Raw genomic sequence first — 18,471 nt, forward strand, 5'->3', positions numbered from 1 at the left:
AAGTGTAATCCTATTTAAAAGACAGACATGCGTGTGGCTTAAATTGACTTTTCCTGCATTGACTGCAGAAAGATCGTTAGGAGTTACATTAATAAAGTTTCAAGTTTTCAACCAAAAAGGAAGTTTTTGCAATTTTTTTCTTAGACCTTCCTCGGTTTTTCCTTGACGTGTCAGAACATAATGATTCTGTATAATCTATTATAACGAAAATGTGTCCATGGTACACAAGTTGGTGAATTTAAAAACCACATAAAGAGTTAGATTTTGTGAACTCTGCTTTATTTTTCAGTATTAATACACTTCATTGTCTTGTTGCCAGAAACGAAAAAGATACAAGCACATCTGAGTCTTTGCTCACTGGCCTGGCATTTGTTAAAAAGGTTCAGGGCTCTCTCCCCCATCTCTGTTGCTAGGCCGCCCTCTCCCTCTCCTCGCTCTGGTTTGAGTTTCACATCTCTCTGCGGTGTGATTGCTTGATAGCTTAAACATCTCTGCCTGCCTATCCCTTAGTGGAGTGTGTAATCAAAGACACATGAGGAGCCCCTGTCCAAATCCTGACCTTTTGATTTTGCTCAACAAATTTGGAGGTTAATGTTCAAGATCGACCAGGTCAACAGATATGTCTCTACAAGCTCTGTCAGGTCTATAAATGATTAGGAAAAATGCATTTGGCTTCTGAACCTTATTAAACCCTCTTCGTCTTAATAATGTTTATGTTTTTTTTCCTTTATGTACTATGTATATACAAGTTACCATAAACCAAACCTTTGTGATAATGGCTTAAGGAGTTAATAGGGTAATAATATGATCCAAATTCCAACTCTGTCTGCTGTGGATGTAATGTTTCATCATAGGTGGGAAGTTGAAACGAATGATACCCAATCCCTTTCCTTTGGACTGATGCAAGATAATAGAGCAATGCTTTTCTGAACAAGTGAAATATAAACTCTGTGCAGAGTTTGGGGCTTTGAGCCACCCCCCTTTGAACAGCCGCCACGGAGACGTCTGAGAAATGTATTTCTCATTTTGAGTGATATCTCTATCAGCTGGCACAATTGCAGCGTGCATTTTCCCCCCCTGTTAAAGTCTTACTCTTCAGTGGCAGCGGTGTGTTTTATATGACCACTCTTATTTTTTGTAAGGGGTATCTCCATGTCATGAAGGTTACAAGTGAAAGGGCAGAATAGAGCTGTCTGTTGAAAGGCCTCTGATAGAAAGTGCCACTTCAATTTGAGCACAGCTGCAGCTAAGCCTGGGCTGGCTTACTGTCCGGCCCAACACGTCACATTCTCTTCTCCTTCGACTAGAATAGATGTGAAAACTATTAACTTTACCGAGTTTTTGGCCTGACCATATCTGATCTCTTCTGTTTTACATTGCTTATCCTCAGCTTGTTTTGTCAGCACTGCACACTGACAAAGGCTCATCCAGACACCATTTACATTTATTTATTTATTTTTTAAAGTTTGCTGACATTTTGTTCCCTTTTTTTTCTTTAACTTCTCTACATTGATTCCAAAGCTGCAATGTGACAGCAATGTACCACTCCAAAAAAATCATGCACCATGAAATTGCATCTTACTTTACTTTTTACATTGCACTGGACAGACCATTGGACTACAGACTACACCTCTGCTAATTTGGTGATGAGGGGCTTTAACAGTTTGAGGAACTCTATCCACTGAGGCGCTGACAGTCCTCAGCCCCCTGAGTCACTGCTAAGGATGGAGCTCGTGGTTAGAAAAAAGGCTACTGGCTCTGGTTTAAATATTCGTGGTGGTTTGAATTAGAAAGGGGATAAATTCTCTGAATAATGATCGCAAAACATTTAGCTTCGGCTGCCTGGTTGAAACAAAACACTCTCGAGTAAAACTTTGAACCACTCTTGCTTTTTTTTTTTTTTTTTTTCTCTCCCAGACGTTTTGTTTTCAGATTATACAGCTGAGTTCATGGGAAACTCACTCCGAGGTTACCTGCGCCCCTGCAAAGTGATGGAAAAAAAGGATTACGCCACAAGAATGTTTTTGCAGTTAGTTGAAATATTACTAACCTTGTCAAATGTCATTTTGAATGAGAAAGCAAACATATTTTAATCAGGGTTTTAAAGGCAGGCCTTTTTAAACTGAGGAGAAGAGAAAGGGGTCAGCTAATTGCAACATTTGATGTCATGTTTGGTCTTTCTCTCCATTTTGACAAGTGCCTGGAAGCCTGCTCACTCTCTTGCTGTGCTCTCTGTGTCTCTTTCTATGTCACACACACAATCAAATGAAAAACTACTGAAAGGTCTTAAAGTACTCAGTGCTGTAATCTCCATAAAGGATTTTCTTCAACTTCCTGTCAGCCCTCTTCTCAACTTCAGCCTCCAAACTCTCCTTGTATGAATCACTGAAAGTTTGGCCACTCTGCGTAGACTTTAGTGTAGAGCTCACATTTAAGCATTTTATTCATTATTGTTTAATGGCTGCGTTTGTTGCCAAAGAGAATCGAGAGTAGAATATGTCAGTCATCAGTCTCTGTGTTCATATATGAACCTCACTTGGAGCTAAGAGATCTTCCCACCAACCTATAGCAGGTTAATCTTCCAAACACAGTCCCAAATCTCTTTGGTTCTCACAATTACTGTTTTAACAGCAGCAGAGGGAGGGGTCAGAAGGATCTACATCGTAAATTATGTTTGACAAGGTAGGTTTAGCGGTTTTGTTGTGGCTTGTCTTTAGTTATTACTCATACTTCCTCCTGCCATAGATAAGGCCTGCTAGTGAACATACCAAGGTGAGCGCTGGCACAGGGCCCTTATCAGCAGCATTGATTTAGGGCAAGAACCCAGTGACAGAGGTCATTGTGTAGTTAAGCTATTCATCATTCAGGTTTGATTTCTGCTCATACCTGTCTCCAAGCTGTCTACACGTAAGTAGGCGGCTCACAACGATTGGAGGCCACATGAGGACTGGGCTGTGATGTGGACAGAAGCTCTGGGTAATGCTAACTGAGAGATTACAAGACATGAGCATTTTAAGACAGGTTGTAGGTTGACTCTTATAGAATGATGTTTAAATCAAATTTTCAATCAAGGCAACAGTGAATACTTTATTTTATCGTTTTATTTTTGTATGAAATCCACATATTTGCCTTGCATTTAAAGTTTTGAACTGCTTAAACAACATGGCCTTGAATTCCCCCCCCCCAACAGTAGCTGATTGCTTGCCTTTCCACACTTAATTCTGCCACTTTTTTACAGTTCAATTCTCCATGTGTCCCAGATATTTTCTGAATATATATTTGAGATGCTCACTTTTTCCCCAATTTAAAATTCAAGGCAGTTTCTGAGCCTGTGGTACATAAATTTACAATCATAAACACAGGAGATGAGTGTTTTCCCCCTTTTTGCAGGGGTGTTTTTTCAGATGTCTGAAGATGAGTATTTATTGCTAGTACTGTTGTTCATGGCCTTGGTGGCTAGACTTGTAACTTTTGGCCTAAAAGTTATATTTGTACTGGCATAAAATTGTGGAGTGCATACTTTCAAATATGCTATGAGTCATTATATTGATTTGTCATGAAGATTATTTATTGCATGTTTTTTTGAGTAACTTCTGGAAAAGTTGGAAACTGATTTTCCTGCAGTGATTGCATGTAAATGGATGTGTACAGGCTGCGCTGAATGCGGATGGGGAAAAGTACATCTGTAGAGTCTAAAGGTGTCTTTATGAATGCCGAAATAGCTAGCAAGGTTGGTGGTGCTGCTCACCCCAACCTTCCAGAAGATAACTTAAGTAGCTAATTACGCTTCATTCTGTAATCAAACCCATGTCAAGTTGTCTGCGAACCTGGATTTGTGTGGTGGATTTCAGCTAAATACAGGGGCAGCTTAAACATTTTATGGTTCTCTCCTCAAATTAAAGTTTTTTTTTTCCCCGCAATCCCCTCTAAAATGTGTCATATCCCATTACACAAATTCGGATATGGTAAATTAGCGAGGAGAGTGCTTACGCTATGAATATGTTGACTTTTTTGTGCTGTGTGCAGAGGGTTAGCTTGCTGGGGGTTTGGGGTGTCTGTAACTCTAGAAAGTTGTCTTGAATTTTTTTCCCCTCTGAAGATGATGTGTTTTTGCAATTCAAATATTTGCTCATTCTCTTCTCCATTGCAAAGCTCCCTTTGAAGCAGAAGAGTTCTATCAGGACCAATGACAGTGTGAGTGTGCAGCGTGACAGCGCAAGAGGCAGCGCTGGACTATTTCTAACTGCATATTTAAATAGCAAGGAAATCCAAAATCAAAAATGTATGCAAATGACGGCATGTTTTGCATGCTGATATTTTTATGATTTGGGGCTTGCATATTCAGGTGCTGTTCAGTACGTGCCTAGCTTTAGCAACATTAATCAGAATTACTTCATCCACACACACCACATCCTTGATCTCCTTCTAAACAAGCATTTCTGGGGGTGGAAGGCCTGCAATTTGGCAGATTTACTTTTAATGAAAGCTTTGCTTAATGTTTTTATGGACTGTTTTACGTGGAAAGACATACTTAAGGCCTTAGGCTTCACAGGAAAGTGTGTAACCCAGAAACTCTGAATGCATGCTTCTTAAGATGATTTCTCTTTATTGCAAATCATGGAAAACCCAACCACCTCATCTCCTTTACATTCATCACAGCTATACATATATATATATATTCCTTCTTCATGTAATATGGGGAGGATTCTTTTTTTTAGATGTATTCATTATATTGAGTGTGTGCACCATGATACTGTGTGGGTGTTTTGGGAAATGGAGCTGTTTACGCAGTGAGAATCATACAAGACAAAGCCCTAAGAAAGGGACCCGAGGCATGTCTGTACTCCTTAAGGTATAGAAAATGCAGTATAAAATAATTAATTGAATTGTCATCCGTATGAGCAGCTCTTGCTCTCTGCACCCTATAATTCCAACCTCTTTCTCCCCCTTCCCCTTACCACATTTTTCCCTTCTTTTTTTTCTAAACAGCAATTAATCTCATTTTTAGTCCAATTTCCAGCCCTCTGCTGGAGTCAGAGCAAGTCCCCTGTTTTGTTCCTATTTGGCTTGGTTCCTCTGCATAGTCATTAAGGGCCCAATTAATGTCACCCTTTAGCTGAAGAGTGCTCATTTTTATTGGGGAGCTGACAGTCACCACCATGAGTGCCGCAGTGTAATATGCATTAATTGCCCTGTAACACTGGTAATTACCAGTTCTTCAAGCCTCTCAGTAAACTGTCATGCCCAGACACGACTGCTTTGAAATAGATTACTCATTAGGGGGACTTGCCCTGTTTTCCAATGGGGGCTCGCCGGGTTGGCATAAAGACGAAAAAAATCTGGTGCTTGAACAAATAGTTGCCAAGAGCAATTTCCTATTACAACTTTCCTGGTGACGGCTTTTCTCTTTCTTTCTTTCCTCCTGTTTTTTTCCTCAGATGGCATTCCAGCTGTCACTTGAGGTAAAGATCAGAAGTAGAGTTACAGGTCCATCGCAGAGCTTGCTGATAGCAGTTGGTTTGTCTTCCCGCACCAGTTTGACTCCTCGAATGAAAATGTGCCTTGGGATTTCACCATTCAGCGCATTGCCTTGGTTTTCGCTGAATTTTTTTGTGTTGATTGTATTTTGCTCTTCTTTTTTTTTTTGCCTTTGTACAACATTGCCCTGAATGCCCAGAGACTACTGTATAAGCACTACATTGAAACTGTCAGCGTTATTGCTTGATGTGGGGCATTTCAAGGCCTCTGTACATAAGATCAAGGCAGTCTTGATGTGAAGTTCTTGTTCAAATATTGATGCCAACTTTTTTCAACTCTTGTGTTTGCAAACTGTGGAATCTCTGTTTTAAATATTAGCTTGTGCTTCACGGTTCCTGAAACGTGTCCTGTGTAACTGGAGAAAAGGAATGTGATAGTGAATGCAAATAGATGAATTTAAAGAGACGGTTAGAGGACAAAAGCTGAGGATGTAGTGTGGGTGTCACCAATGCTTTGAGATAAGATATTGTAAAGGAGAGACCAAATCAAACAATGTCAGTTATCGCACATTTTCTACACAGCAAGGTGTTGGCCTATTTAGTCACACTAGAAACAATATTTAGATTTCACCACAGCTTTGTAAATGCTCCAAGTGTTCACTGGACCGATTCCTTACTGGTTTGTTTTTTTTTTTTTGTTGTTTTTTTTTTTTTTTTTTTTCCAGAAGCACATCTATGTCATTTTATGTCATTACCAATTTACCATAGCAAGGAAAAGAACACAATGTGAAAACCAGGAAAAACCTGTCACGCACACGCACCCAGATACACACAAAGGTGCTGCTTTTGTTTTATCTTCCTTATAACACCTGCTTCAGGCAATCTGCTCCCACTCCATCTCAAATGAATTTTGTCACGGCCTTTCAGATTCTCAGCCAGCGATGCGCTAATGAAAGGAGATAGTACAATTTGAACTGACCAGGTAGCAGCCAGCAGTGCACAGCTGAGAGCAAGGAATGGGGACACACCCCTCCTTGAAACAAAAGACAAGTCAACCGTCCGCTGATATACCCATTATCCTTCTCATTAATACCCCACAGACCTTGCCGTGTGAGTGTGTATGCCTGTGTGCGCTTGTGCATGCGTTTATCTGTTTGTGTTGGTCGAGCACTTATCGAATTGTTTATGACAGGCCTAATTGGGCTAATTGAAGACATTAAGATTACCTGTCAGCTGTGTGTATCCAGACTCCCTATCTGTCTGACAACTCCTGACAAGTGAGGGACCCCGTAGCATCCGTCATGATGGAGCATTCCCAGGCTGTAATAGGGACAATAGGGGCTACTCTAATTTGATGTGGACAGCCATAGCTGCACGTCTCAGCCTCCCTCTGCGTGTGTGTGAGTGTGTTAAGTGTAAGTGAGTGTTGGGGGCTATGTGCATAGCCAGGCTAATGGAGTCCCCTTTGGCAATGTGACAAAGCGAGGAGGCAGTCTGAGGGAAAAAGTAAAAGGGGTCTTCAAGTCTTTAAGGACATGAGAGGGAAGTAGCTCGGGGTGACGGCCTTCACAGATGGAGTGACAAGAGAGGAGCACTGACATCTGTGTGGATTGTACGGTCAACCTCACTGATTTATCAGAGCCACCCAAACGTTTTGTTACTAGACCTATGTATGCAATGAGCCCACTTTCATTTACCTTCTTTTGTACGTGTGTGTGTGTTATAGAACGGTAATAATAAGTGACAACATGCACGTTATCTTTAAATTATTTTTATTTCTTCTCGAATTTCACTTTCATTCTGAATATAGTGCAGTTGGAAAATTTGTCAGTAATGTTCGTAAATCAGAGTTGCCAGATCTTAAACAGAGCTCAGTCCTATCTTCTTAGGCTAAAGGAATGCGCCGCTGTATATCTGTTTCAACCCACCCTACCTCCTTTTCCTCTCCACTCTGCTCTCTTGTGAGGGCATTGTGTGGGGCTTTGCAGTGTCATCGCTATGACAGATAAACGCTGTCAGCCCAGGAGACCCCTCTGTTTGTTTGTTCTTCTCCAAAAGGAGTTGAACTGTCAAGTTGACAACTCATGAGACCCTTAGACTTGGCCCTGCGGCCTCTTCCCGTCTCTCTGTCCCTCTCCATACCCCCCTCCCATTCCGACCAAAACGAGTGAAAATCAATACCAGATTGCCTGAGGACCACTGTTTGGTGTGGGCCTGACCCCTAGATGTCCCCCAGTCTGCTTCTTTCATTACACGTAGCTCAGTATTTAACTTCCATCCTGATCCCTGGCCTAATTATTTTCGATAAGCTTTGAGTCTCTCTCTACCTCCCCTCTCTCCTTCTCTCTCTTCTCACTCTAACACACGCACTCGCACTGCAAACACACATGAATATTTTTCTTTCTTGCCCTTTGGAGGGACACTCTGGGCTGGGACTAATAAAACAACAAATCCCAACACATGAACAGAAGCCCTGAGTGATTCCTGAGCTAGGATTATTGCTTTGTTTGCATTGCAAATTTTTAAAAACTACAATGAAATTAGATTTGCACCCCAGATCATCAGGGAAAACATTGGGGATATCCTATGTTGTCAAAAGCTAATGGTGCTCTGTGGTTGGCCTGTTAGCGAGACTACACCCACATTTATGTAGTTTTCCATGAGACCCTTCTTATCAGCTTGTCTCTCTGTTTAGTTGTCCAGTCTACTTATAAAGTTGCCATTGATATTATGGGAAATATAGTAAAGGATTGTGTAAAAGAGTGGTACAAACACAGGTAACAGTCCCAGGGGTCTGGCTGCTGGAGGTCCATGTCTCTGTGTGAAAGTGTGTGTTTTTACGTACCACCCACACGTCCGGGTGCCGCCACTGCGCCGGCTGGCCCGTCGACCACTGACAAGCCCCAACGACATGTCGGCCCCTCCGCTCTGCTCCCCCCGAGGGGCTAAAATTACCCTCAGGAATGTAAACAGACTGCCGAGTAAGCACACGGCTTTCTTTGGGCCTTAGCCTGAGTCCGTCTCCAACTTGCCCCCCCCGCCCAAAAGTGCAAAACTGCAACAGTTCCATTTTGGACTCTGAGGCCAAGGTTGATGGCGAGGATACCTTAAAACCTGGCGCTGACTGGTTTGTCACAGCAGCTCTCTGTTTTAGTAACAGCACTAATAATAGTGTTTCTGTTTCTGATGATGGTAATCATATTGGTGAACTGTAAATATTAAATGCAACATCTGAAAAAGATGTGTTTTACTTTTTCCTGCTCATGTCTCGTTTCTACTTTTCATTTTTAGCAGACAGATGGGCATTCACACCAATTCATTAGGTGTGTGGGGTAGCTGTAAGCAGTGGAGTCTAGCTGAAGAAGTTCACTAGGCCAGGCGCTGACATGTTGATTTAGTGGTGGTAACACGACTGCACTTCCAAAGGTGCTGACTTGGACAAAAGCCAGGCCTCTTTTTCTCCCAGGGAGACATTAGAGGTCACGCTCTAATTTTGGGGCAGGGTGTACACATGGATGCAGAGGCCAGGAGGACCATGCACAACAACACCTGCTTTTCCATGCTTAACTTTTGCTTCAGCTCTCACTGAAGTGGCAGCAGAATTTAAGATATTGGACGTATTCCCGAGCCTGACAGAGAGAAAGAGCCACAGGATAGTATCTTGGATAGCTGTGTCAGAATGGAAATACAAGGTCTTTTGCAAAATAAAGAGCAATTGGGAGTGATGTGAAGAAAACTTCAACTTAAGTTGAACTAAAACACGGCACATTTCACACATCTTGTTTAATATATATGATTATTTTTCTGTGCTTCCTCTGCCTTTAGTACTGTTAGGTGTAACAAGTGTATGTTTAAATAGGGCACTGACCTTGATTGTCGTTATATACATTCATCATTTAATGACGTGTCTGAAGTGTCTTGGGCATCATGTGCAACTTGCTTCTGCGAGAATGTTTCTCTTTGTTGATTGCATGTGTGGGATGTTTATTTTTGTATTTAAATAGCATAAGTGGAAGACAAACAGCCACATATCAGGCACACATCCTATGACCTCACATATAAACATGGTATCATCCATACACACGTAACACTGTTCTGTTGTACACATCAGGTTTGCAGGCGCCCGGTCAAGCTGACGCTGCCCTAGCAAGGGCAGATAGGGTTACAGTACAAACTGTTGTTGATTAGGGCCGTGCCTGTAGTGGGGGATCATCCTAAATTGAAAACACATTAGCCACCAGGGTTAAGGGCAGGATTAAGACTAGGGCTGCACAGGGCGAGGAGCAGCAACAGACGCAAAATGGCCGTCCCTCTGCCTGCCTTGTCTGCGTTTTCCCCAGAGACAGGTGGCAATTATCGGCCACGGCTGCTGGGATTTCACAATAACAGGTTAAAGGAGCATGTATCCCCCTGACGCTGTAGTCCTGTCTGTACAGCTTCCCAGCCCCCCGCCTGCTCCCCTGCCACCGTGAGTTTTCCTGTCTCCAACCATAACTTATAGACATGGAGGCTCATCAAAGGCCAGAGCAACTCCCTGGACAGATCTCCAAATTAGCACTGTGGCCAGTCTTTGGCTTTTGGGGACTAATCATCCTCAGATATTTTTTTTCTGTTATTTTTAATTCTCATTTTATTTATAATGAACATCGTCTAAATTCTGTGCACTATGAGTATATAAAATGTATTTACATACATTCCATCTCACAGACACAATTATTGCCATTATTGATACAGCACTTGCACTGAAGACATCATTTGCCATAATAGAATTTAATAATATCAGCATCAAGTGTTAATGAATACCCACTCAGTGTGTCATAACCGAAGCAGTCAAGCTATTTTCATGATATATAGGGTCATTATAGAGGATGGGGAGTCAATATCTGAGAAAAGATCAGGTGAGCTCTGTTCGAATGTTAACCCTTACGCAGACGGAGAAAAAGCACAGAGACAGATCATTCCTATCATTAAATGAATATAACGAAAGCAGTTTTCTGTTCTGATGTAAATATGAATTGTTCCAGAAACTCAGTGTAACTTAATGTGATTGTTCTGTGTCATCGCAGAGCTGTCGTCAGTAGATTGTTTTGTCGTATGCAGTGTCCTTGATGCTGTTTGGACCAACCTTTTAACACTAAACACACAAAGCTAAAGCCAGACTACACCTCGTTTGGTTTCGCTCCACATCTAAAGCAGACCAGGGTGTGTCCAAGCGCATTGGACCGTAACGCTACAGATCTGAGAGGGGGACCAGGACACGTTGCACACACAATGCACACTTGTCCCTCAGATATGTTACTGATGTGGCAGGCGACATGCTCAGTTAGGGGACATAACAAGTTCCAAACACTGATCAAGACTCCACCCTTTGGCTGCAGGATGTTGTGGGAAGCTTGATATTTTACAAACAGATCCTAACCAGGACCAAATGGTGTGCGGGGCAGTGTTTTCTTTGTCTTGTTGCTATACCACCAAAATACAAAGCTTGGTGATTATTAGCATATTCACATAATCATGTTTTAGCCACGTTATCAATCAACTGAGGGATATAGAGTCAGGTTCTATGTGGCTGAGATGATAAGATTTAGGTTAATGTGAGAAGGTGACAGAGGTGATAGGAGGCCAGAGAAAGTGATAATTTGTTAGTGGGAGATAAAGACTGCAGAGACCTGTAGTGCAGTGATGTTCTGAGAGGGTGTTAGGAATAGAGGTTAAAAATAAAATCCCCAAAATAAATCGCTAATATGTATATTTAGTTATTAACAAAAAGGTCAGAAAACTTTACTTTGAAAAGCGACTTGAACCACAACTGTAAAGCACAAATCACAAAAATGCAACATCTCAATATTGCACTGCGGATGGATGGATGGGTTCTTCATAGGGTCCTTAAGCTAAAGGTGTCTCAGGCTGAACATTGACTACTTGTGTGGTCAGAGAGATTACAGTTACAGTTACACTGGTCGCTATGGTCAGCAGATAAAACCCTGGAATCCTCTGGTCTCTCTTGTGATATTCCTATCTTGCGTCAGTGAGTGTAAATTAGCCACAAGTGCATCGTACCACCCACTGACTCAACCTGACCTCCCCCACCTGTCATTCTTACGCATTATACCTCCACACCTCCATGTTAAGCCAAACAATACAGCTACACAAACATTCATGCGGTACATCCACCTAAAACGCTCTCCCCACATCCAACAGTGACAGAGATAAACCACATTTGCATCACGTGTCATTTCCATGCCCCACCGACAGAAAACATAAAACTGTCTGGGAGAATTACACCTGGTGGAAGATGTTTTATTTTTATTGCCCTCTCTTCCACCTTAATTATAATGCTTGTGTAGGTTTGTGTGACTCATTTAGCAGCTCCTTGTATTTGTGTTTTACATATCCAGGAAGAATAGAGATTTTCCGCGCACATAAACAAGGAGATGGAGAGAAAAAATAAAAGTTCTATTGTTAGCTCTAGTCATGTTAATGGCTTGTCTGTAGGAGGTTAACTCTTCTGTTCAACCCTTGTTATTTATGGACAGTAGGGTGTATGTTTGTAGGAAGGATTATTTACCTCCGTGTTCAAGGACAGCCCTCCAGCCAGAGTCTGCTTTTAAATATCCTATTCGAGTGCAGAGAAGCTTGTGTTATGATGGCTGTCTTCATCATTAGATTGCCCAACTTTCTGCACACAGATACTGTAACACCTTTTAAAATACACAAGCTGGATGTACAGTGATCAGCTTGAGGGCTGTATCGCCCGGCAGTTCTTGAGTCACTGCCCTGCTCTAAAACACTACACATCCGAGCCATTATCTGAGCTGTAAATAAACAGTTACAGCAAGCTGCTTATAGCAGAGACTCACCTCAAAAGAACAAGCCTTTTGTCAATAATATGCACGTTTTCTATCTTTTGCTATGTACACATTTCATCCATCACCTACACAGAGACATTTATTCTTCTAGACCTCTCACCCCAATCACTCTCAGTGCTCTCTGTCTTAAAAGAAGTTGAGCAGGTTTCATACCTTCATTTCAGGGAGCAGAGAAAAGACCGACTAAAGCTAATGTTTGGCAGTACTCTAGTGGCCCTACCTTGTGACCTGATGTATGGATGCTGAAAACAAAGAAGTCTTTGTGGGAAGACCCCGGAGACATAGAGTTCACCCTCAGGTAGAGGCTTATGCAGTCTAAATCATTGCCGGGGCGTTTGTTTAAAATGGGTCTGTGTGGTATGTAGAATGAAGTGAGGGTGTTTTAAGGTCCAGTGTAAATTCATCTTGATTTTATTGATAATTCATCATGTCGCGTAATGTGGTTTGGCAGAAGGGCTTGGACCCAAGTTTTAGTAAAGCTTTTCCTCACCAAACATGGCAGATCAAATTAACCTTGATCTGTGTGTTTGGTAGAAATGTTAAACTCAGAAGGTTGTTTCTGGGGACTGGGAGCTGTCTGACCTTCAGCAACCTCAGACTTTTTTTTTTTTTGAAAATAAAATCAAAATCACTCTTAAGTCACAGTCTGTGCTTTTATTGTGTTTGTATTGAATGTGCGCATCGTGTTTTTACTAGTGCTCTTTGTATGTGTGGGTTAGACATTTAAGATGCAGAGATTGCATTCTGTTTTTAGCTCTGTGTGATGCTTGACTCGCTGACACTAATAACACTCCCTCTTCTCCATTCAAGGTTTATTTTTTTTGTTCCTGAGTGTCTCGCTCTCATTAAGTTCCCGTAGTAAGCTGCTTGGCACCTGCTCCAAATGCGACCTGCTCATTAACACTAACGAAAGCATGGCTGGCAGTCGCGATCCACGCCCAGGCTCGTCAAGTGGCCCTGACTGCTGAAATTAGCTACATTTCACAAACAATTTCACCAGCAAAGATAGTGAAGTGTTTATTGGAAGATTGCTGACACTGAATTAGAGGTGGTGCATGTAATAAGCACACGCCAGGTTAAGATGAGCCAGCCCACATAATAAACTAAAATTTCCTAACAAATTCAAACTTTTATTATTATAACACACAAACCTATAGAGTATAGTGTATAGTGGTATATATGGCTGTACATCAGACTGTATATTGTGTTTATAACTGCTTTCTACAGTGTCTGCATGCTGTTTCTTATGAATCTGTAGCCGTCAGACTCAGTCTTAGCCCCTTGACCATTCCCTTCCCCCTCAGTGTTATTGTTTCTGTTCCCAGTCTCAGATTTTTACCTCATGGTCCCTGTAGTATTGACTTGTATTAATTCTGAGTAGGATTCAAAGTCCATTTATTTTCTTTACGGTATGGTAAGGCCTTGGTGACATGGCTCCCCTGTGTTTATAATTTTGCTTGTTTCAATTTGTGCTCGGCCTCCCCTGACAGACCCAGGACATGATGTATTGTATGCCGCTGCCTTATCTGTTGATGTACAGTTTTAACCTTTCCAGAAGGTTGCCTCTTTCCACTTTGAGGAAAGCGGGCCTCTCTTTTCTTCCCTTTTCAGCCTCACCTCCCCATCCAGAGCACAGGAAATACATACAGGATAGCGGCTGAATAAAAGAAGAGCATAACCCCTTTTCCAAAGTCATCTAATGTAAATGTTTAGGTTTTGTTTCCATAACATTTCCATATTAAGAGTTGACAGCCATGTGCAGCAGTGAACCATGGAAAAGATGAGAGTTTGAGCTTTGTGCGGCACTGAGAGGCTAAGCTATGTGTATGTGACATTGTGGTGAACTTTCAGTGTGCATCTGCGAGCTTTCTCCAGGGCTGTTAGCTTTGGCCTGTTTGTTCATAGATAGCACCGTAAATCACACACTCTGAAATGTAGAATGCATGGATGGGGGTGCAGAAGCATGTACTGCTGCAAGGGCTTCTTGGAGGGAGGGGTGTATGCATGTAGAGTCACATATTTTGGTGCATGTGTCTGTTTCCAAACAAGTACAGTATGTAGAACATGCACTGCCTCAAGGCCCAGTCAACACAGTAACGTATGCAAGTACATATATCTGATTCTCATGGCGTTTATAATTTATGTGCTTAAAATAGAAATTGTAATGTTAAATGTCTAGGTATTTATAATATCATAAATTCCAACCACACAAAGACAAAAGATTTCCATAATTGTTATTAAAAAAACACCATACGGTGCTCAAGTCACTATTTCAAAATGCAATGATTGATTACAGGTTCAAGGTTTTATGCACCTTGGAGCTGAACTTCTGCTGCTCTTTGACTAGCTTCCTGTCCAGGTCTCCAGAGGCCCCACAACATTGTTAAGGATTGAGGATAGAATGTCTGGGACCAGATCACTGTTAGCTGTTACCCTGAATCTGGTTTTGCATGTGGCAGCTGAGGTGCTCTCCATTCAGAGTTCAGCTGTGACATTTCTTTATGCATGGCAGCTAATGTTCAAAGAATAGGTATGATCTATATGAGGCAGAGAGGGGCCACCAGTGGCTCTTTGGGGTATAATAAATAGCTTGAAAGATGATTTATGGCCATAGTGAAATAACGGTGCACACTTCCGGTAAGCCAGCACTTTAATTGTTCTGCACTTTTCAGCAGGCCTTCAGGTGTACAGTAGTTACAGTGTCTTTAAGAGACAATAATAGTAGAAGATTGAAAGGAGAAAATGAAAGATAGAAAAAAAATAAATAAATACAACTCCTCATATTTAAATAGTCTGAACTTCTCTGTTGCCTGGGAAGTCATTATTTATAGTTCTTAGGAACTGCTGTGCTTTCCAACTAAGGCGAAGTTGCTTCAACTTTCAAAGTGATTTTGAATGAAACAGCTGGACACTGTTGAACTGGCTAACGTTAACCACCAGATGCAGCGTGTTTAAGTCTCAGACTCTGTGTTGAACTCTGTGTGCTCTGCTATGTGCCAAAGGCTTCCGATGACAGGATCCGGAGGCCATGGTGTAGAGCTTTGTTATTTCACAGATTATTGTTATTTCTCTGCCATTGTAATGCGATCGAGTGTGTATCACCCTGTCAGAAAGATCCTAATCTGTCTGGCAGCTTTTTTTGTTTGATTCAGCAGAGGTTTCCTGGATTGGGATCAAAGAAAAATACCTAGGAAAACTTATCTATCATATATTTGCTGATGTCCCATCTGTCTCTTCACAAACTTATTTTTGCTTTATGTCTTCCAAATCCAAAGTCAACAGCCCCTAGTTTTTTGCCAAACTAAATTTAAAGGCAAGTGTATAACTCATTGATAACTTCTTCAGAACTCTGAGATGACAGCAATGTACTAACCAATAAACCCCTTTGTTGCTTTTGTTTTTTTGTTGCAGGTTTGGTCCAGGCCTTGTGATTTACTGGTATGGTTTCATAGGAGAGCTGGACTGCCAGAGAGACCGAGGCATCCTGCTCAAAGACTCCTTCCCTACAGACATTGTTACTTTGTGCCATGCCTCCCAGCAGGACCGACTGCCACAAGAGCCAGAATAAGGACAAAGAGTGAGAAAAGACGAGAAGTGGAGCAAAAAGACAAAAAAGTTGAGGATGGGAGGATGAATGGAAGGAAGAAAGGGGAAGACCAGAAGGTGGGAAGGGTACAGACACTGAACTATGCTGGGGCGGAGACCTATGTCCGGAAGCAATTTGGCTTTCCTGCAGTGCGAGACCATTGGCAAAAAATCAGTGGTGAACTCCACCTGACCCTCTCTCTTAGTCTGTCTCTGCCTCTTTTTCACTGCCCTTAAGATACCACGTGCAAATACACACCACTACTCCGTATATCTGCCAGCACAGGGTCAGATTCATACCCGTGTGTGACAACACCGGTGGTGGTGGTCAGCGTCTGGCCCCTGGATGGCCTCTTGCAATGGATAGCCGGGGCCAAAGCAGGACATAGGGCCCTTCCTTATCACACCCAAAGCCCTGGCCTTTGTCACTTTTTTCCTCCTTCGTTCCATAGGCAGATAAGCGAGGTGCGGTCCAGGGGCTGGGTGGATGCCTGTCTCTCACCTGCGTCACTCAGTGCCCTCACAGTCACACTCCAGAGGGGTAAACAGGATCATTTCTGATTAAAGATGGCCTCACTGTGACCTTTTTCACATCACCATACAAAATCTATCTGTTGATTTATTTTTTATTTTTTTAAACACAGTAGTTTGAAGCAAGGGTTCACACCACAACATACATTTTACAACACAATTATCCTGACTGTGGATTATTTTAAGACACTGTAAATTGGAAACTATGAATTAACATTTGTTAATTTTATTTTTATTTTTGTGTGTGTACAGGCCCCCATCGGCCCACCTACCGATTTTGATTACGTGCACAACAGGTGCTTCTATTGTTGACTTTGGCCTGTTGTGGTGTGAAATATAGAAATGGTTTAATAATAGATAAATAAATAAATCCAAAATATATTCAATTTACACTGCTATAAAACATAAAAGTTTTATTATTAGCTATTATGAAATGTTTGAGCAAGTAATTTTTTGATTTTGATTTAATAAATAGTTTCAGCACTCACCACAAAGTTGTTTATTAGCCTGAAGCCTTTATTGAATATCTATAGTAAGCAATGTTAGCTTCATTTGTTAACATGAACTAGCAGGACAAGTAGCCTAAAAGTTATGTTACACAGGTTATTAGTGCATGTGTTGAGAAAAGACCACTGTCATGCAAAATGCAAGTCTTAGTTTTGATCTGTCCCATTTTTTACACTGATAAATTTCCTAAAATACTTAAAATTCCTATTACACTGTTCAACTGTTCAATTTGTATGTTTATTTAGAATAAATACCTTACAATAATATGTTCTTGTTATAATTGTTAATGCATACATTTCTAGATGTATTATACACATCTTTTACTTAACCCCCGTGAGTGCCTACAGGCACCTGATTTCCATGTAAAGGTGTGTGACTATCCGGCAGTTTTCTGTTGCACATCTTTACAATCCCAGTACCTTTTATGACTAGACACTAACTGAAGGAACACAGTCAGGCTAGGGGAACCAGAAGTGAACATAAAGTTGAGTGATGCTTTTAGAGGCCGATATGAACTATCTTTAGGAGAGTGTGGGGTCCCTGTTCTGTCCTTCTCTCCATGGCACACAAAACAATAAGAGGGAAGAAAGTGAAAGGATGAAGAACCTGCCACCACCTCATAGAAGACATACTATAATAAAAGGGGAATACTCTTACACATATTTAGACTGTTAACCCTATTAATACAGAGCATTTTTAATGCCAGAGTGGCTTCATAGCTCACCATCAGCCTTCATCTGTTGTCCTGCGGAGAAGTTAATGAAAGCAGACCATCAATCAAAGGTGTAGTAAGATGTGATTATAATGACGTGCTCTCCTTGTCTTCACAGCAGCAGCGTCATTCCCAAACCTGATCCTCTTCTCTATTACTGAAGAGATCTCCCCCATATAGAAAGCGTATAGACAAGTGTTTCTATGTTAGTTGTGCACAGGCATGTACCACTCACAGAGATATGGTATGCAGCGGGTGGGTTAAATAGCATTTAAGTGTTGCTTGATTTGTTACCCTTAAACCTCTAACCTTCAGCCAGCTCCCATCTAGGCCTTGATCCCTCCATGACGAGGCCAGTGGGTCACTGTGGGGTCGCCAGGCGGCCATGGCTTCCTCTGATATCCCCCCACCCCCCCTCGCTCCATGTGGTACAAAACAACTGTCCCCGTGTGTCCAGTTAAACTCGGCCCTGTTGCCTGGCCATGGAATGCTTAGACATCAGTTTATGGCTCCTGTTGGACACAAAAACAGAGCTATTTTACTCAGGGAGGGAAAATTCTCTGTTGAATAAGAACAGAAAAAATGGAAAACAGCACATTCAGTTCCTCTCAAGTTTCAAGCCTTCCTGCCATTGTTTTCCAAGATGGCTGTCACACAAAAGAGGAGCCAGGGTCAACTCCTATAAATTAGGTTTTGCACACAATGCAAACTAAATACAGCTTTTTTTAAACCTACTTCAAAGGCGAGGGCTGACATCGGCGTCAGCTGACAATATTTCCATGATGTGAGT

At 41.7% G+C, this 18,471-nt stretch overlaps 1 protein-coding gene across 4 annotated transcripts in view; it reads left to right on the forward strand.

Annotated features, from left to right (window-relative positions):
* The window catches only part of cdin1 (CDAN1 interacting nuclease 1), a 50,903-nt gene extending 33,668 nt beyond the window's left edge, over positions 1-17,235 (forward strand). For all 4 annotated transcript variants that reach the window (XM_026340401.1, XM_026340402.1, XM_026340404.1 and 1 more), the window contains one exon: positions 15,758-17,235. In XM_026340401.1, coding sequence (XP_026196186.1) covers positions 15,758-15,914 — 157 coding nt within the window. In that variant the 3' untranslated portion in view covers positions 15,915-17,235. The remainder of the gene's footprint in view (positions 1-15,757) is intronic.
* Positions 17,236-18,471: the final 1,236 nt, after the last annotated feature.

This window comes from Anabas testudineus, chromosome 22, assembly GCF_900324465.2.
Source record: "Anabas testudineus chromosome 22, fAnaTes1.2, whole genome shotgun sequence".
Lineage (NCBI taxonomy): Eukaryota > Metazoa > Chordata > Actinopteri > Anabantiformes > Anabantidae > Anabas > Anabas testudineus.